This window comes from Leuciscus leuciscus (genome assembly GCF_965113295.1).
Source record: "Leuciscus leuciscus genome assembly, chromosome: 14".
Classification (NCBI taxonomy): Eukaryota; Metazoa; Chordata; class Actinopteri; order Cypriniformes; family Leuciscidae; genus Leuciscus; species Leuciscus leuciscus.
The window spans coordinates 37,415,816-37,435,339 of NC_138738.1; the positions used below are offsets into that span (position 1 = coordinate 37,415,816).

Consider the following 19,524-nt stretch of genomic DNA (forward strand, 5'->3'; position numbering starts at 1 on the left):
TAATCCATTAAATATTGAAAAGCTAATGGGGATGAACAATGGTGGAAATAAAACACTACTAAAATAATCAAAACTAACATTAATTTCACTTTTAGATTTGCTTAATATTACATTTAATGGTATTTAATTATTTTTTGCTTTAAAAGATTTGCGGTAATGTTCAAACCGTATCAAATTCTAACAGATAAATGAAACAAAAAACCCCTCTACCAATATATTAATACGCTAACTGCACTTGTTTAAATTTAGGAAGACATTTCAATCAACAGGACCACTGAACACGAGGTTCACAGGTTCAGTACCAATTTTTATTTGTCAAATTCAGCAGAACCTCACATTGTCATCTCTTTATAAACAGAAAGCCCTTACAAAACTCCAAGGTGTCCAAACATGTCCCCCAACAAACCCTTAAAAAAACAACAAAAAAAACAGCTCAGATCAGACAGAAGAAGAAAAATAAAATATATATGTAAGCAACCATTTTCACTAAGAAACTCACTAAACATTTACGTCGAGATATGGGCAAGAAAAAAAACAAACGTCAGATAAAAGCAGGACGAATATAACCGATTCAATTGAAACAAATTAGGATTTTACGGTCTTGTATCAGTCATTAAAAGTATTCCAGGGTGTGTCCACACTGTTTACACGATGACTAAAATGTCAGTCTCTTCGTATCGTTTGCTGAACAGCCGACCGTTGATGCTTGTGTGGGGAACAGATAACAAAAAATAGGGAGTTGGTGCATGCAGAGTCTCAGTCACTGTCGCTGGAAGACGCGTCCTTTTTCTTCGCATCTTTTCTTGGACTTTTAGATTTATCCTTTGCTCTCTCTTTTGATTTTGGGCTCTCGCTCCTTTTACTTCTCTTCCGTTTATCGCCATCGCTCTCAGAATCGCTGCTTCCACTGTCGCTCTTCCCTCTCCTCTTCCTCCCGCTCGTTCGGTCGTCTCGATCTTTCTGGGAAGAGCGTTCTTTGGAGCTTCTGTCTCGTCCTCTGGTTTCTTTGCTCTTGGCCTCATCTGTGCTCTTCCTCTTGTTTCGGTCTTCTGCATCTCTCCCCCGATCTCGAGCTCTGTCCCGCTCTCTGCTTCTCGAGCGGCGAGAGGATCTTCTGTCCCGGCTGCTGCTGTGACGCCGCTCACGGCCTCTGTCGCGTGATTGGCCACGCTGACCTCGACCCCTCGACCGGGACCTACGCGACGCATCACGACCCTTTTCTCTGCTTCTTGATCGGTCACGTTGCTGCTCTCCATTCTTCTTCTTTTCCACCTCCTTCGATTTCTCCTTTTCATTCCCATCCGGATGCTGTTTGGTCCTTTCTTTGCTTCGGTCTTTCTGCTCGCCTTCCTTCTCTCGCTCTTTGGCATCTTTATCTTTCTCTTTTCTGTCCTTGCTGCTTGAGCGTCCCCGTTTGTCATCGGCTTTATCGCGCTTTTCCTTCTCTCTCTTCTTTTCTTTGCTCTTGCTCCGACTGCGAGCTTTCTTCTTTTCCACATCAGCATCAGTCTTTTTCCGCGCGTCCCGATCTCTGCTTTTGGAGCGATGTTTGTCCCTCTTCCTATCTCTTCCTCTGGATGCACTGCGTGATTTGTCCCGCTTTGCGTCTTTCTTCTCTCGTTCAGAGTTCTTTTTTGCTGCTTCTTGTCCTGCAGGTTTGTTTTCGCTGGCTGGTTCAGTGGCATCTGCTTTGTCCTCTGACATATCGCCTCTAAAATTAAAAAATACACATGAAACATTAATTTCCAGCAAATTATAATAATAATAATAATAATAACAACTTCTGATTTGGGCTGGCCGAAAAAACAATAATGATAATTATCGGGATAATTTTCCTTGATTAAATCGCTGTGAGATCCAGTGAGAAGCGCCCGGATTCAGCGAAGAACACAAATGTCTCTGTGATTTAGTTTTTAAGCCAGAGATGAAAAGCATCGATGCGCAACGATACAGTCTGAAGGCTTTTCAATCTACAAATCGCCATATTTACCATGGATTTACTGTAGTAACACTAACTGCACCACGGTATTGTGGCAGAAATGTGGAATATTCATATAGAATTTTATTATATTATTAATGTCGACATGTATTAAAATACTGTAATATAATTACAGTATGTTTTGGGTAACACTTTAGTTTACAGTGTCCTTGTTACATATGTTACATGCAGTTAGTTACCATAGTAATAACAATAATTACATGCAACTAACCCCCAACCAAATCCTAATCCTAACCTTATAGTACATGCCATTAATTGATATTACTCAGTACTTAAATATATAATTACACTGTAACAATGACACCTTAAAGTAAAGTGTAACCTTTTTTTGTGATTAATTTGAATAAAACAGTCATTTTACCATATAAAATGAGGTTGTTACAATCTTTACAGATATTACAGATATTATTATCTGCACCCTAACTCAAGCTACTGTCAAATGTGTATTTCTAAGAGACAAAACACGTAATATTAATATCGCAGCCTGCACTGCAAACTGTGCCAAAGATACGTGCTAATAAAGTCAGGCGACACAAATCTTATTTCATTATCTTTAAACAATATCACCCGGTAGAACATGCAGAATTAAGAAATATTTTTTTTCTATTAAAATATTTATTTTAAGAAAAAATTAAGAATTCGGACAGTAAAAAGTTCTTTAAAATTACTGGGTTGGTGTCTACAACTTTCACTTCGGAGCAAAAATCTGCCTTTAAACTAAAAAGATTTTACATTTATCATGATAATTATTGATATTGAATGATACGAAAAAATGTATCGTGATAATTTATTTGGCCATATCGCTCAGCCCTACTTCTAATTAAATGAGCTTTAAAATCCCTCATTACATGAATCCCGATCTCAATGTTTGCATGTACTGTAGAATTCGACATACTTGTCTCCTTTGATCCATCTGTCCTGGGTGGCGGCTGTGTTAGATTTAGCTTTCTGTGTCCTCTGCATCTCCTGCCTCCAGTGTGGAGGCGTCTCACTGCGCCGAAACCGATCCCACGACCGTGAGCGAGACCGAGACGGAGTCCGATAGCGCTACAGACGGACAGAAGAGATAACGTTAAAACAAAACACAGAAATGAGCTTTAAAGGGTTAGTTCACCCAAAAATGAAAATTCTGTCAGTAATGACTCACCCTCATGTTGTTCCAAACCCGTTAGACTTTCGTTCATCTTCGGAACACAAATTAAGATATTTTTGATTAAATCTGAGAGCTGGCTCACTCCTCCATAGGCTTCTAAGACACTATAACTTGCTGGCCCAGAAAATGTATTAAAAGACATCGTTAATATAGTCCAAGTGACTCCAGTGGCTCAATCTTAAGTTTATAAAGCGACGAGAATACTTTTTGTGCGAAAAAAACAACAAAAATAACGACTTTATTCCACTATTCGTTTCCTTCTCTCTGGGCCTCGAGTCTTTTCACGTAGTGTTTTAGCGCAGCGCGTCTGTGTTGCACATCACACGTAGGCTCACTATTGGCCGACGCTGGTCATGTGTGTGATGCGTGACATACAACACAGACGCAAATACAAAAAGTATTCTCGTCGCTTTATAAACTTAAGATTGAGCCACTGTAGTCACTTGGACTATATTAACGATGTCTTTAATACATTTTCTGGGCCAGCAAGTTATAATGTCTTAGAAGCCTATGAGGAGTGATCCAGCTCTCAGATTTAATCAAAAATATCTTAATTTGTGTTCCGAAGATGAACGAAGGTCTTACGGGGTTGGAACAACATGAGGGTGAGTAATTACTGACAGAATTTTCATTTTTGGGTGAACTAACCCTTTAATTAATAAGGAATAAATTACGTTTTGAAATATATTACAATAGAAAAGAGTTATTTGAGGGTGTAATATTTTACAATATTACAGTTTTATTATTGATCAAATAAATGCAGTCTTGGTGAGCAGAAAAGACTTCTTGCAAAACAGATAAAATCTTACCGACCCCAGACTTTTGAAGGGCAGTGCATTTACATTTACATTTTAATAATCGGCCTTTCAAAGCAAACCACAGTTATTCTCTCACCCTCGGCCCTCTTCCTTTAATCCTGCGCCCTGACCTGGTCATCACCAGTCTTGTGCGGTTTGGCCGTGAATTCGCCATGGGTCTAGAATATAACATACAAGTTATGAACTGGAGAGGAAATAATAATAATAATAATAATAATAAAATCACACAATATGAAAAATGTCAGAAATGTCTGTACAAACAAATGATAATCCACACCATTACTGGGTGAAATATTAAAATACCACATCTACCTGTCCCTTTCCCTCTCTCTCTCCCTGTCCCTGTCTCTTTCTCTCTGTCTCTCTTTCCCAGAGTCCTCCTTGTTCTGTTCTTTCCCCTGCTCCTCTTCTTTGGCCTTCTGGGGGCTTCGCCTCATTAGGAAGCGGTTTTCTGGAATGGGCGGTACTTCCTCTGGGCGGATGGTTGACAAAGGTTGGGGATCAGCCTCTTCCTCATCAGACCTGGAAAAACATGTTCAAATTCTTACTCCATTACGATGAAGTTGTCAACAGAAGACGAAAACAGCACTCAATGCATATAATAAAATTAAACGAACCATATAATTATTTGTGGAAATTATTGGAAGGACTTTGTTGTCCTTTTGCACTGTGCAGTTAAACTCTGCATTTTATAATCCTGCAGCTGCCATGCACAAGAGGCAAGCTATTATTAGAGCTTTTATTACACTTGTACCCACACCCAGTGTGCATGAGCGGTCATGTGACGTGTTTTCAGTTGTGTAGTGTGGACGGAGATAGTTTCTGAAACGCCAGTATGGATGTTTTCACGCTAAAACGAAAACACACTAGTGTAAACAGGGCCTGAGGCAGATGCTAACGTGGACAGGTTGTGTGACCTCATGCTCTTATCCTTAAAAAAACCATGAGTGAAACTAGACAAAGGTTTAAATACAACCCTGACCACATTAAAATACAGGTTCACTTTCAACAAGGATTTGCACAAAATAAAATACGTTTTATTGGCTGCCGAAATCTTTTCAGATATTTAGATTATTTTTATTTATTAAATATTTTTAATACATAAAACGTTAAGGATTGTTTATTTTTCAGTGATAATTTTGGTACCGTGTCGACCATTAAGTACTGGCATGCACAAGAACTGTGGAAAGCAAATTCTTCAACTCGAGTTGTTGAAAGGTGAAAGATTCTGATCGTAAATGTGCAAAAGTAAACTGTATTAGCAAAGTACCCTTTCTTCTCTTTCTTCTTGTGTTTCTGCTCCTTCTTCTTCTTATGTTCCTTCTTGTGTTTCTTCCGTTTCTTTTTCTCCTTCTCTGATTCCTCCGAGTCGGTGGAGCTGTCGGAAGAAGAGTCGTCATCGCTCTCGCTGGATGAATGATGCTTCTTCTTTTCTTTCTTTGCTAAATGAAAAGAGTAAAAAACAATACTTTAAAACACACACTTTCATAATTTGACGATTAAACCAGGATTAAATTAAAGTGTGAAGGCCACTAATAACTGTTTGGGATTCAGATATTTTTGCACTGCCAAGCATAATTTGAGTTCATACAAGTTTACAGGAATGGATATAAAACTTTCTGTATGAATGAATAATTCAAGTAAAGCCCCTTGAATAACACAAGTACCACGAGTGACCGTGACAGTAAATATTGATGCCCATAACACTGGACAGTCTTATCACAATTAATGTTACTTAATAAACAAGTATAATCAAAGTGCAAGTTAATTTGTCAAATTTTCTAGATCTAAATCATGTCTAAGGCCAAAAATCTATTTTTATAGTATGCAAAATTATTTGGGTGTTGGAAAGGCACTATAAAAATACAAATTATTATTATTATTATTATTAAAAATATAAGGTCAGCGAGCACACTTGCGCTCGGTTATGAATTGCATGCCAACATATATTCTGAAATGCAATGACACGTGAAGTTAATCTTTTGTAGCTAGAAGCTAATAACATAAAAATGCATACAACTTACTAAAAATGAGAAGAGAAAATATAAAATATCACCTTTAGATTTGGGAATAAGTTCCCCACAGTTGAGCACTTTGACCTCAGCATAGGGTCGGCTGTTGGTATCCGTCTTCTGACTCTCGATCATCCGGATCACCTCCTGGCCGGAGATCACCTGACCAAACACCACATGAATTCTGGTGGGGGAAAGAGCAACAAAACCATTAAACACTGGACATACAGCACATATAAAACATACTTCTAATCCATATTCCTTAATAGATCACATTGTGCTGCACGCTTACCCGTCCAAGTGAGGAGTTGGTTTTGTAGTTCTATGGTCAGGGACACAAAACAGTGAGGCAGAATGTAAATACAAATCTAACGAACACAAAAACAGTGATTAATGCACACCATAAATCGATTTGGGCCATTATCATCCGCAGTTCATAACTCGTTCAAGACCAGACGAATGCACTGAGGACATACACATTTATTTTACATCAAGGCTGCAAAAAAAGAAAGCGATAGTTGCAGATTATCATCCATTATCCAAGAGGGCAGTAGAGACGCCTGAGGAAGCCTGTGTGTTGGACTCACATAAAGAACTGTGAGCCGTTGGTGTCTTTCCCTCTGTTTGCCATTGACAGAAGGAACTCCTTGGTATGTTTCGTTGAGAAGCTTTCATCTAGAAAAAGAAAAATGGCAGAAAATTGAACCCAGTGTTGTTATTAGTATTGATAAGTAAAATCTTAAGGACACTCACCTTCAAAGAAGCCTCCATATATAGATTCTCCACCTCTGCCATTCCCTGTTAAGGCAAACATGTCTGTCAAATGTCACCACACACAGGATAAACATAATACAACAGATAAACAAGCAAGACAGTGGTACCTTCAGTGAAGTCTCCTCCTTGTATCATGAAGTCCTTCACTATCCTATGGAACAGACTTCCTTTGTAGTGCAAAGGTTTTTGGGTGGTCTTGCCAATTCCTTTCTCACCTGGAGAAGAAAACCCTCACAATGCATTAATACAGACATGGCGGCGTTTCTCAAAAGTAACGTGAGCTAAGTTGATCGTCGAGAACATTAGTGCCACTGGTCTCCGCGATTCATTTGGGCTCATAATGCTTCTGGGAAACGCATCCAAGGACAGTGCAAGACTTGGGCTTTCGCATACTTCCCTATTATATAGTAGGCGAAAAGCAGTGTGTGTCAAAAGAAGTGTCTGAATTCACAGTACCCATAAAACAGTAGGCAAAAAGTAATTGACCAATTGTCTGTATTGTTGAAATAATAGTTAAAAATGCCCTTTCCTTCCATTTCATAACAAATATATTTAAAATATATATATAAAACTGCTTACATTTAAAAATGTGAAATTTAGAGACAGCTTTCCAGTTTTATAAAACAAATCTGCTTGTATTTTTTTTACCTGTGCACAGGCAGCGGAAGTTTTCACATGTCTTGGGACACGCCTCAGAGAAAAGCTCGATGACGACTCGCCCCGCTGTAGAAAGGAAAACCGGGAGAGAAAGAAATTAATCCCACATTTTCAGAAATTAAAGAGCGGCTGTCTGTCTTACAAAGTGCATATTGAGTCTTACCTGGCACATTACTGATGCCAACGTCTAAGAAGCAGCGAGGACGCTGCGCCTTCACCCCCATCACGCTGCAAACACAACACACACATCAAACTGTAGTACAGAAACAGATCTGTGCTTACACACTCAATACAACACCACAAACTCGTTTCACCAGTGTAACAACACTCTTACACACACTAATGTGCACTTGGATCTTTTGATTTAGCTGTGCATTATAACATGGATATGTCTATGATAGATTTTGAAACATCCACCATAGAGAACACTGGAAGTTATTATTACTACATATCGATAGTGTTTGCCTACTCTAGCGTATTAATGAAGTTACTGACCGTAAATGTCAATGTAACCACTTTCACTTTCAGCAGAATAACACACATTACGGCTGTGAACGCGTCAAAAAGATCACTTCTACATGAGTTTATGATGCTTTTGATAGTCTAAATAACTTTTTGAATAAAACAACATTAAAACCTTTATTTTTCGTCATGCTGCATGTTGTCCTAGCCTCACGGCAGAGATGAGCTAATAAACACACATTACCTGAAATCACCAGCACACCTATCTATCACATTATTTAAACTGCATAATTATCTAACTTAGACTTGTGAAGTGTATAATCAGCACTGTTTGCTTTTACCAGCAATAAAATCGTAACATTTAACCTTACGATTGATTTAACATTTAATCATGATTGAATGATTAGCATGCTAACATGCTATTTGTGTCCATTATTGCGTATTTTAATATTTCCATTTTGTTCTTCCCTTTTTACTATTAAACTCGGAGTTTAACTTACATGTTTGATCCAAGTTAAACCGGTTATACTAAAATGAAGAGAATATAAACAACATTGACTGTCGTTCTCGTGTCCTCAGCGCGCAGGTCTGTAAAAATGGCGCCGTGACGTGCGACTAGCGGAGCATTCTGGGTAAAAAGATGAACAGCCTCAACTGGAGACTATGGAAGCTTAATGCGGACAAAAATCACCTGCGGTTTGCAGTTTCGCTTGAATTTAAAGGGATATTTCACTCCAAAAAATCTATTATTTATTCACCCTCAAGTTGTTCCAAACCTGAATGAATTTCTATCTTCTACTGAATACAAAAGCAGATATTCTGATGGGTCCCATTGACTTCCTTCCATAGTCTATGGAAGTCAATGGGAACCAGAAACTGTTTGGTCACCCATATTCTTCAAAACATCTTCTTTTGCTGTATAATTAGGCTACTGCAATGTTATACACTAAAACTTGTATTAATTCCCTGACGCTCAAGACCCTGCGTGTTCATTAAGATTTGGTTTCCGTTCATGTCTCTCTGTTGTTTATTTCATCAGCAGATTGGTGATTCTTTACCCTTTTTACTGGAAACTTACTTTGTAATGGTCTCTTGGCAGGCCTTCCAGCATGCACTGTCAAACCTCTGCAACTGATCCAGAATGCTGCAGCAAGAGTGTCTTTATCGAGCCGAAGAAAGCGCTCGTCACACCTCTCTTCATAAACTTGCACAGGTTGCGAATCGCTGCTCGGATCAAATTCAAGGCACTGATGTTTTCCTACAGAACAACCTCAGGCTCTGCATCCTTATATCTAAACACATTAGGCCTACTTCAGACCTATGTGCCCTTCAGAAGCTTGCGTTCTGCACGTGAACATCACAAAATCACTTTCACTTTCAGCATATCAGTGATAAACATTAAAACATGCAAATGACTGTGAAACAGACTGAGAATCTGGCTGAGGCAAATGCATCACAGGAGGACAAAATAAAAGCTGTGATGTTCCAGTCCAGTCTAGTGTTATTAATCCAGCAGGTGAGTGTTCAGACACTGACAGGGTTTGAAGTTGATATATGAGATTTGTGAGAGATGCTCATGATTCTGACATTCATCAGTGATGCGATGAAGCTCTTCAAGCAAACACCAGACAGGAACAAACAGGATGTTTTTGGCAAAACTAACCCCATCTTCTGGTCTCAGGCATCAGAACATGTTCGCTGGAGTCTGACGGACATGTTTGTCCCACCTGAAGACAGTCAGATGTTTCTCCTGATGCTTTGACAGCAAACACTGCTTTGCGTCCAGTAAGACCAGAGAATGTCTAGGGGAGAACTTCCACTCTCAGTCAAACACTTCCGGCTTCTGAACTGGTTGCAGTTCCACTCTGGCTCCATATGAGGGCGCTCACTCAAAATCCACTTTTCTCAGGATATAATTTTTTGTCTAGTAATTTGAATGTTGTATTTGAAAGGAGATGCAAAGAAATGACACATTGCTGGGTGTTAGATTTTTTAGAGTCACTTATTTGCTTTTCAAAAAGTCTTTTCAAATGTCAATGACGTCATACACATCGTATGACCAGAGATACTGCTTTACGGCAATCCTTCAGTCACTTTGGTGCTTTCGCGCTCTGCACTTTCTTTTCTCTCGAGGCTTCGACAACACAGCTGACACAGGTAAATACACGTGCTAGAAGAGTTTTTGTTTTGTTGTTTTAAAAGACCACGCCGAAAATACACACACACACGATGCCATCAAGCGGTATCTCTGGTCGTAATCTGACCAATCAGCATTCATTAGCAGAATGCTAGCGTGTTATGGGCAACAACAACTCAACCTGTAAGAAATCGAAAGGACATAAGTACTCGTTCATTCAACTTTCGACCTATAACCCATGTTGAACTTGCAAAACCTACAATCAAATCTGCGATTTCTCAACGGCAATCGGGTGAAAGAGACAAATTTAGCCGTCTAGTCCATAGACTCCCATTCATTTTGCACTCATGGGCGATCACCCCCAGTGGAACTCTGGTGGAACTACAACCAAAATTCGGTACAATAGGACATAATAGGGAGTGGCCAGGCTCTCCGTAGATGGGCTCTAGAAGACCTTAAACCCTATTTCTTTTTGTGTTTATCTTCTGCATGTTCATTTCAAAACTTTTTTATGATTCTTTCTCACAGTGTGTCATTTTGGCAATGGAACCAAATCTTTGTGCTTTATACCGAAGTCCAAACCACAGCCGTCGATCCCGGTCACCCAGTACTGAAAGAAATAGTATCTAGTTCAGCTTCACAAAAGCAGTGTAATATATGAAAACTAAAAAGTAATTGATCAATAAATAATACAAATGTGGTGCTGTAAAAACAATGTGACTAGCCAGAATATATAGTTGTTTTATTTTTGCAATTATCAAGGAAATCAACTGTGCTAGAAAAACACCACAAGTTAGTTGATATGGTTTAAAAATGTTTATTTTACAAAATAAAATGCATATACATATAGTAACCTACAAGTATTGAAGTAGAATACTAGAGTTTTTATGTTTATTACAGTATAATAACAACTCAGAAATAGGCGCGCACCTGTTCTTGCTGTCATGGCATTAAATGAAAAATGGCTTGTTCACACACATACACATTCATTTCACATTAACTGTTAAGTCTAAAATGTAAAAGAAAAACTACTTTAGAGAACCCAAAAAGCTTTTTTGCACTTTTAGTTCCATTGGTTTCTCATTTTAGACTATGCTTAAATGACCACGGACAGCTGTGTGCTGAGGTCAAAGGTCACATGACCATATGGAGTCACACTTTAAAAGAGGGGTTTCATTTAGAGTTTGGGCATCCTGGCCGCATTCAGACGCATGCCAACGCAAGAGGAGCCAGAAGCATAGCGCATCTCTCTCAGCATGCCGCTCCATGTCTTTTTGTCATCTTCATACCTGTGAAAGAAAGCAGGTCAATGCACGTGTCATGTATCAATAGCTGTTTACATATGTAGTATGTCCTTTCTGCGATACTAATGGCGCCTATGGGAATTACTCAAATACAGCATATACAGCATTCTTGTGTCGCACCTCCCCAACTCAAACATTACAAACACAGCTCTTATGGGTGCTTGTGAAGATATGTCTGAACAGGTAAAAGTAGGAATACTTTTAGCTGTGTTGCTATGTGTCATGTAAGCAATTGAGTAGACTAACACTCTTGTCTAAAGTGAACGCGAGCGTGTTGACTATGATAAACCCATGCAACGGATCTGCACCGGGCGCATTTTGTTTTTACATGCACCACAATAGTTTGAGGCTGTTTAAACTTGACATGTCAATGTTAACATTATAAACTGGTACATTTGTCTTTGTGAATGGGTGTGTGATGATGTTGTATGGTATTGAAACATTCATTGTAGCGCGTAGCATCACAATGCCCCGTTTTCTTTGACTTGTTTAATCTTTGATAGGTCTAAATGCAGCGAAATTTGGCTTGCACTTCTGTAACTGAATATCTTTAGTAAAAAAATCGTACATAATTCACCTTTAGGGATGAAACTCATTACTTATATTTTGACATCCAGTTCTATTCCGGGGCTCTTTCTAGGAACTTGACTAATTAGTTGGTTTATTTATTGATTGATTGGTTGGATGACACAAAACCAGGATGACTTACTGCCAGATGTCAGTGACCTCGGAGGGTCCGATGTTTTTGTCCTCCAGCTCTACAATAGTAAAGCCGCCAATTGCGAAGAGGTTTCCTCCGGTGCTCACAAGATTCACAGAGCTGCGTTCTTGGGGGAACTCTGTGAACGTGTCCCACCTGAGAGCAAATTATATTAATTAATTTAATGCATTGTATAGATTTTTACATGCAGAAACAGTGAAGAGCTGGAAAAAAGATGGCTTAGCACAAGAAGACAACATCTAGAATGGTAAATATTATCGTTTCGCGTGGCAAGCAAACCTGTAAAGAACATAGTATCGATTTAGTTTGTTCAGGCGCACTATAGTTTATAGTCAACTAAAACTAGAACTATTCGTTAATTGAAATTAAGCTGAAATAAAATAAAATATAAATAGTAGTTGAAAAACTGAAATACATTTTAAGTACTAACATGACTAAAACTAGAACTGAAATAAAAATAAATGAAAGCTAAATAGAAACTTATAAAAAGGACAAAAACACATAACAAAATGACTAAAACTTACACTAAAATTAAAATAAATACTATAAAAGTATATAAATAATACTAAAATAACAATGGTGTGGAATCATACTTGTTTGTTCCAAAATCGTAGGTTTCAGACAGAGCTGTGAGTCCTTCTTCATTCACTCCCCCAGCTACAATGATTTTTCCTTTGTGAACTACGGCACCAAACATTGCTCTGGCCGTCTTCATAGCAGCCAGTTCTCTCCATTCAGACTGCTTGTGGTTGTACACGAACATTTTATTGATAGCTTTGCTGTGAGAGAGACAAGAGAGATTTATTTACTTTCAGAAGTTTTCATCAAAAGGGATTTACAGGGCACTGATGTGTGTTAGCTTTGAACTTAAAATCAAAACTTTATAACTTTATTTCTGTCTTGACAACTCTCGAGTGTTTGGCATGGTAATGGTTATAAGACAGTGTTGATATGTTTGGTTTTGGCAGAATAGATCTGCTACACTGCAGATGCAAATGCTGACCAAGTATTTGAAGGTTAAACAGTGAGCTCATTGGCTACTGATACAGCAGGAACCAATCAGCTGTGCCCGATAGAGAGTCATGTGAGTACTGGCAGATTGAGTTACTCTAAAGTTTCATGACATAACTTTGTATATACATTTGTAATACAAATACTTGGTGTAATTGTGTGAAAATTAATTGGTTGCACATTATTTGAAAGAGTAACTTTCTAGTAACTTACGCTTCGCCTCAAACTGACTTTCTGACTCTTTTTTAAAATTATTTTTATACTTGTACAATGTTACAGAAATGTTTGTATAATTTTTATTAATATTTACTTATCTCAAAAATAAACTTCAGCCATTGTTTCTAAACATTATAATTCTTCAGAAGGTTCTACACAGACAGTTTCTTTACTTTTTACTCACTCTAGTTCTTCAGGTGTTTTAGTAATAATAATGTCTAATGTCAATACACTGAAGATGAAGATTTGATTTTCACGAAGATGAACGCCAAATGTATTCCTCATGATAAGAGGGTTTTAAAGGCCAATTCACACTGCATTGACAGACCAACTACAGTACGTCATTTCTCAGACATTCTAAGACAAATGACAAATGCAGGTTCAACATGTTCAATCGGCGAAAACAAGAGTTGACAGATGCCGACAGGGGTAACATACTGATCTGACAAAACCCAACGAAGCGTCTGTTGCCTTAAGTGTCACATTGTGCAGAGGATTGTTGAGGAACTTTGATGGAGCACAGACAGCTGCGAACTACACCATATGCGTGAATGAGAGCACCAATGATCTCATTCACACACACACACACACACACACACACACACACACACACACACACACACACACACACACACACACACACACACACTTACTTGTCATCTGTCTTTCCTCCAATGCAGTACACCATGTTGTTATGTGAGACAACTGCATGGCCGTGAATATGCAGAGGAAGTTTCTTGGTCTCGCTCCATTTCATCTTTCTGCAATGAAATGAGACATTGAAGTCACACGCCTGAGCCAGTAGCCGACTCATGTGTGAAGGGCAGAATCAGCAGTCGGACAGACAAAATGATGAACATATTAGATGCATTCATACTCAGAGTCATAACACATGACTGAGTCGAGGGACTCGTTGGTCTGCAGGTCTTTGCCAGCGATGGCGAACAGCAGGTGTTCACATTCACCCAGACTGAACAGGCATCGAGGGCTGGGCATTGGTGGCATTGCAGTCCACTCAGCAGCGATACTGTCCAGCTGGAGACGACAAAATAGTGTTAAAATGACAAATAAATTCCATAACACTTCGGTTCACTATGTTCAACTCATTAACATCAGATTAGATATCATGAACTAACAATTAACAACTATTTTTACATTCATAAAATAGGTTCATGCTCATTTTAAAATATAGGCTAATATTGATTACATATGCATATTATTTTAGATATTTAATGTTGACATATCACCCAGTTCTTAAATAAAGTTAGGGTGATGTATACTTTAGCAAATCTCAACTTCTTGATTGCTTGTTGTCACAAAATGAAAACTATATTATTGCTCAGCTCTCATTTGCTAAATGCGACTATAAGGCATGAAGAGATCAAGATATTATAAACATTAACGTCATGATGTACTGTAAAGCTGCTTTGAAATAATGTGTATTGTGAAAAGTGTTATACAAAGAAATTTGACTTGATAGGTATACATATATAGGTAATTCATATTGGTTTACAACATTCATGTTAATTTATAAAACCTGAAATAATAAAAATGTATTAGTACATGTAGATTATAACGTAACCTAAATGCAGTAAAAGTATTGATCATTGTTAGTTCATGATGTCCAGTGTTAACAAACTGAACCTTATTGTAAAGCGTTATCGTAAGCTGTAAAAAAAAAAAAAGAAATGCCAGAAAAGTATCTTGGAAATTAATTTACGTTTTGAGAGTTAATTTAGTTTAAAGACCGATGAAAAGAATATTTCCATGCTGGTCCAGACTGGATAAATGCTGGTGGACCAGCATAAAGACTATGGAGGTAAAGCTAGTTTAAGAAACCTAGTCTGGTTACCATCACACCAACACCCAGTTTTCACCCAGAGTTGATTTGTACCTGGTAGAAGTAGCACTGCAGTGGAGACTCTTTGCTTTCTTCATCAACGAACAGGCCCCCGACGACAAAGAGCTGGTTCTTCTTAGTGCATAAACTCACATGGTTCTTCGGCACTTGCTCTGACATGGCAGCCAGAAAACACTCGTTCTCGGCCACGTCGTACGCCACAACAGCCGTGTCATTGATCATGACGATTAGATCTCGTCCGTACATCCCCAGCCTACGAGTATCGTTCAAGTAACCAGGCAGCAGCTCCTCTTCTTCTTCCTCTTCTCCGGCCTCTCCTTCCTTCTTCTCTTTGGGTTTCTTCTCGGGGAGTTTTCCTCCGAAGGCATCTTTGATGACTTGCAGCTTCTTCACGAGTTCAGGATCGGCCTTGATCACGTCATCCTTCTCCACCTTCTCCCGGAAGTACTTCTCCGGAAGCAAGCGGAAGCGGATGCAGTCGAAAACTTCTCCTAGACTCTTGATGCGCTTGGCCCTGTCGCTGCGCACCCACTTCATCACCGACTCGAACACAACTTCTTCTTTCTCCACATTAAGCGTGTCTCCACCAATGAGGGCCAAGAGCTCATGAGGTGCCAGCTGAAGGAACTCCTCCTCGGCAGACACGGTTTCGAAACGGTCAGCGATGTAATCGCGAGCCGCTATGGCGAGTCTGGGAACGCTGAGGACAAGGCCGAGACGGAAGACGGCTAGACAATTGGACAGCGAAAGCTTCTGCTGAAGATAGTTCACACACACTGTAAACACTGAGGGAATCTGGAAACGGTTCGCCACTGCAAAAATCTCCTGAACGTTGTCGTCCGTCAAGTCGATCTCAGCCGAATACAGATACTGGATGATCATGTCCATGATGTTGGGATCGACGTCATCCAGAACCACTTCTTTGCCGCTGTCCTTCTCCTTGCCGTCCTCGGAGAAGAAGAGCTCTCTGAAGTAGGGGCTGCAGGCGGCCATGATCAGGCGATGGCAAGGAAAGCTGCGGTCGCCGATTTTTAAAGTGCAGTCCACAAACTTGTTCTCATTCAGAAGTTCCTTCAGTCCATCCTGCAACAAGGTGCTCTGGAACAGCCGCAGCTCCTCCTTTATGGCTTTGGGATCCATGTTGTTGTGTTTCAAGATGGGAAATGAAGGACTAGAGAAGAAAGAAGTGGAGAAAGTGGCTGCAGGTCTGCTCGCCACACCGTCCGGGCTGGAAAAGGACAGAGAGCTGAAAAGATTCCCAGGGTGAAGGGGTTGTTATTTAATCCTGCCATCCTAAATATAACCCTCCCGCTCTTGTCCACCCCCACTGCCTCTGTCATCCCTCAATCCTGGTTGTGAAGAAGGGGATCCCAATGTGATGGCCAGGCAAGACGCCAGCTGTCACAGGACGGGCCACACGTCTGCAAGTTTTACCAATCCAATCCTATTCTTCTATACTTTGTCTGCAAGATTCTGTGCAAGAGTCTTTCAGTTCAATTACATAAATGAAGGGTTCGCTTGCAGAGTTTAGAGACAGCTGTGACTACAACAGGTGATGAGACATTTTCAGCTGCCTCAACCACTCGGTGCCTCGAGTCCCCCAAACTTTATTATACATGCGTCAGATCCTGGGAGGAGATGAAATGCTTAGTGTAGTTAGTCACACTTGAAAGAAAGAAAAGTGCAAAATTTGTACCTTGTACAGCTCAAAGGGACATCTTTGTACCTTATTTACCCCTACAAGGTTTATAGTAGTAACATAAGGTACATATTACTACTATAAGGTACTAATATGCACGTTTTAGATAAGCTACAAAGTTGTACTGCCCCGGTGACAAGTTGTTGTACCCCTAAAGGTACAAAGATGAATACTTCCTAGTTAAACAATAAATTGGAGTCAATACAAAGACATCTCAAACTGATCATTTGAACTTCATTGGAATATGAGTGCCTTTCAAAAGGAGGTGTAAACTTGATAATCACAAATACGCTGGACTCCATGTTTTTCCAAACATAGAAAATGGAAAGATCTCAGGGCTCAGGGGAGAGCGGCAGCCAGACTAGAGACACTATTACTAAAATTAAAACAGACAGAAAGGTGTTGGGGGAAGGAGTCATGTGTAATTTAAGTCAAAGCATAAGGGACAGATGTGTGAGACTGTTAAAGCATGAGGAGATATTAATAACAGAGATAAATGACTAATATACCAGCTTGATGTCATATTTTAAGACAGATAGACTTTAGCTGTGGTAAGTTTTTTTTTTTTTGGATGCTGCTTTCTTAGAATTTTGGGATTGATTATCTTGGTACCAAACTATATTTAACCAAATCCAGGAATTTCATGCATATACATTTGTGGAAAGACAACAAATTGGAGAAAGAGTTTTCCCAACATTATAATGGTGTAGTATGGGCACCAGTAGCAAGAAGCTAACTGGACTATGCTAAGACGCCAACCCTTTGCTCCAAATAAATTAGTCACATGAACAAAAATGTCAGGTCATGTACTTCCAGGAATGCAGCTGCCACTGAGATGAATGTGAATGCTAACGGATCAAGTATTATAGTCATCTTTGGACATCACAATATCACAATATGGTTTCTTTCCAGAAGATGGCAGTGTCTAACCTCAAGAGAACCACACGTTACCTCATTATAAATCTATTGTAATAAAAACCAGAGTTCTGTAAAACCGGAGCACAAATCCTCCTTGAGCTGAACATAAAATACAGCATCATTTAGTGAACATGGGATTACAGAACTTTTGAATTTGTTGACAGTGTAACAGCCAAGCCATTTATCCACGTACAAAATAGTTTATTACAAAAAGTACATACAGTACGAGATAAAAAAAATTACAAACTTTCACTGATACTGAAAACATTAGTTCTCAAAATCAAGAACGCATTTCATTTATTACATAAATGCCAATTCAATTAATGTTGTTTAACTATAACAATATCACAATATTGATTATTCACAGTTCTCGATTAGCTACTGTTGCATAACAATGTCCCTTAATAAATGTCCTTTCCTACAACATTTTTATGCTTTGTGTTTTTCAGTGCAGGTCCGTCGGAGTGATAAGTGAGGAATCACAGATAAAGGCAAATGATATCAGCCTCCTAAATGCAAAGAAAATAGTGTGACTAAATGGCAGGAACTGGTGTCCATTTTCATTTGCTGTAATATTTACTTATCAGGAGTGTGTTTTACCTGCTCTCACGACCACACATGTCCTCTTGCACTCTTCTTCTGTGTCAAAGCGGTTCCGGTTCCCATCACAGCCTCCATACCAGAACTGTGCGCAGGCGTTGGCCTGCCGGTCGTAGTACCATCGGATGTTATAGTCCCGACAAGGGCCCTGATCCAGGAGCAGCCCACAACGGGGGTCCAGAGGCACAAACTCTGAACACAGATGTAAAAACAATGTTTAGCAAGATTACATTTCAGATCCTGTCTGGTGGGCAATGTCTGAGAATATGTCACTTCGTCACTTGCTTTTGTTATTGGGTGAATTCCAGACAATGTTTATGTGCCCAAATGAAAGTGAACACATGAATCCCTTCACAAAGCTGGTGTTTTTTCTATATGCATGTGTTTTCTTTAGTTGCAGCATGTTAAGCTCTCTCTCTGCCACCATAACTGGGACTAAATGCATGGTCCAAAGAAGAGATGGCAAATGTTTTAGGTTTTATTTCTGATTGGATTTCGCCCATTAGTGTAAGTAAGCAAGTAAGTAATGAATGAGTAACTACAAAATCAGGAATTTGCTGCCTTGTGAAAAGCGACTCTTTGTATTTTTATGCACACCAAATTTCAAATGTTTGGGATCTTTAATATTTGTGTGTGTGTGTGTGTGTGTAAACCGTGCTACATTTTTTCAGGATTCTTTGATGAATAGAAGTTCAAAAGAACAGCATTTATTTTAAAATAGAAATATTTTGAAACATTATAAAAGTCTCTACTGTTACTTTTGACCAATTTAATGCATCCTTGCTGAATAAAATTATGAATTGAAAAAAATAATAATATATATATAAAAAATGTTTACTGACTGTATTATTGAGTGTATCATGTGTTTACCTTTAGGTAACGGTGGTCGCGGCGCTGGTATATACAGCACTGAGGATGATGATGAGTTCACAGTTGTGGATGATGATGATGATGATGATGATGTCCCTGATGAAGGTCTGCTATTTGTGGATGTCCCAGTGAATGTTGGAGTATCTCCTCTACCGCTGCTCTGCTCTGAAGTGTTTATGTCTGGTGTCTCAGTTACACGCTCAGCCTCCTAAGGGAACATAACACACACACACACACACACACACACACACACACACACACACACACACACACACACACACACACACACACACAAAACACTCAAAACTAAAT

At 39.2% G+C, this 19,524-nt stretch overlaps 3 protein-coding genes across 6 annotated transcripts in view; all 3 read right to left on the reverse strand.

Annotated features, from left to right (window-relative positions):
* Window positions 1-286: 286 nt before the first annotated feature.
* On the reverse strand, window positions 287-8,531 carry ppig (peptidylprolyl isomerase G (cyclophilin G)). 3 transcript variants are annotated; one of them, XM_082190084.1, is made up of 13 exons: window positions 8,376-8,531; window positions 7,577-7,641; window positions 7,405-7,479; window positions 6,864-6,971; window positions 6,736-6,780; window positions 6,570-6,657; window positions 6,275-6,304; window positions 6,027-6,166; window positions 5,241-5,412; window positions 4,283-4,492; window positions 4,047-4,128; window positions 2,895-3,046; window positions 287-1,711 (listed from the first exon to the last, which is right to left on the reverse strand). In XM_082190084.1, exons 2-13 carry the CDS (start codon window positions 7,635-7,637, stop codon window positions 757-759), a joined length of 2,118 nt encoding a protein of 705 aa, XP_082046210.1. In that variant the 5' UTR covers window positions 7,638-7,641; window positions 8,376-8,531; the 3' UTR covers window positions 287-756. The 3 variants fall into 3 exon arrangements, with proteins under 3 accessions (XP_082046210.1, XP_082046211.1, XP_082046212.1); XM_082190085.1 differs by lacking the exons at window positions 7,577-7,641; window positions 8,376-8,531 and having other exon boundaries at window positions 6,275-6,350; window positions 7,405-7,435; XM_082190086.1 differs by lacking the exons at window positions 6,570-6,657; window positions 6,736-6,780; window positions 6,864-6,971; ... (1 more) ...; window positions 7,577-7,641; window positions 8,376-8,531 and adding an exon at window positions 6,459-6,477 and having other exon boundaries at window positions 6,275-6,350.
* Window positions 8,532-10,813: 2,282 nt separating this feature from the next.
* Window positions 10,814-16,372, reverse strand: klhl41b (kelch-like family member 41b). The gene is made up of 6 exons (XM_082135970.1): window positions 15,159-16,372; window positions 14,142-14,299; window positions 13,918-14,025; window positions 12,631-12,816; window positions 12,026-12,172; window positions 10,814-11,301 (listed from the first exon to the last, which is right to left on the reverse strand). The coding sequence occupies exons 1-6, from the start codon at window positions 16,263-16,265 to the stop codon at window positions 11,190-11,192; spliced, it is 1,818 nt and encodes a 605-aa protein (XP_081992096.1). The 5' UTR covers window positions 16,266-16,372; the 3' UTR covers window positions 10,814-11,189.
* Window positions 16,373-17,922: 1,550 nt separating this feature from the next.
* Window positions 17,923-19,524, reverse strand: part of col28a2b (collagen, type XXVIII, alpha 2b) — a 36,804-nt gene continuing 35,202 nt past the window's right edge. The window contains exons 34-36 of one of the 2 annotated variants that reach the window (XM_082189885.1): window positions 19,213-19,420; window positions 18,343-18,534; window positions 17,923-18,251 (exon numbers count right to left, since the gene is read on the reverse strand). In XM_082189885.1, coding sequence (XP_082046011.1) covers window positions 18,244-18,251; window positions 18,343-18,534; window positions 19,213-19,420 — 408 coding nt within the window. In that variant the 3' untranslated portion in view covers window positions 17,923-18,243. The other variant, XM_082189884.1, reaches the window with a different exon arrangement.

Coding starts and splice junctions, on each gene's coding strand:
- ppig (XM_082190084.1), bottom strand. CDS start 7,637: ATGGGGGTGAAGGCGCAGCGTCCTCGCTGCTTCTTAGACGTTGGCATC. Junction 6,658..6,735: donor ATATGGAGGCTTCTTTGAAG/GTGAGTGTCCTT, acceptor TTCTTTTTCTAG/ATGAAAGCTTCTCAACGAAA. Junction 5,413..6,026: donor ACTTATTCCCAAATCTAAAG/GTGATATTTTAT, acceptor CTTTTCATTTAG/CAAAGAAAGAAAAGAAGAAG.
- klhl41b (XM_082135970.1), bottom strand. CDS start 16,265: ATGGATCCCAAAGCCATAAAGGAGGAGCTGCGGCTGTTCCAGAGCACC. Junction 12,817..13,917: donor GGAGGAAAGACAGATGACAA/GTAAGTGTGTGT, acceptor TCTCTCTCACAG/CAAAGCTATCAATAAAATGT. Junction 12,173..12,630: donor TACGATTTTGGAACAAACAA/GTATGATTCCAC, acceptor ATTTGCTCTCAG/GTGGGACACGTTCACAGAGT.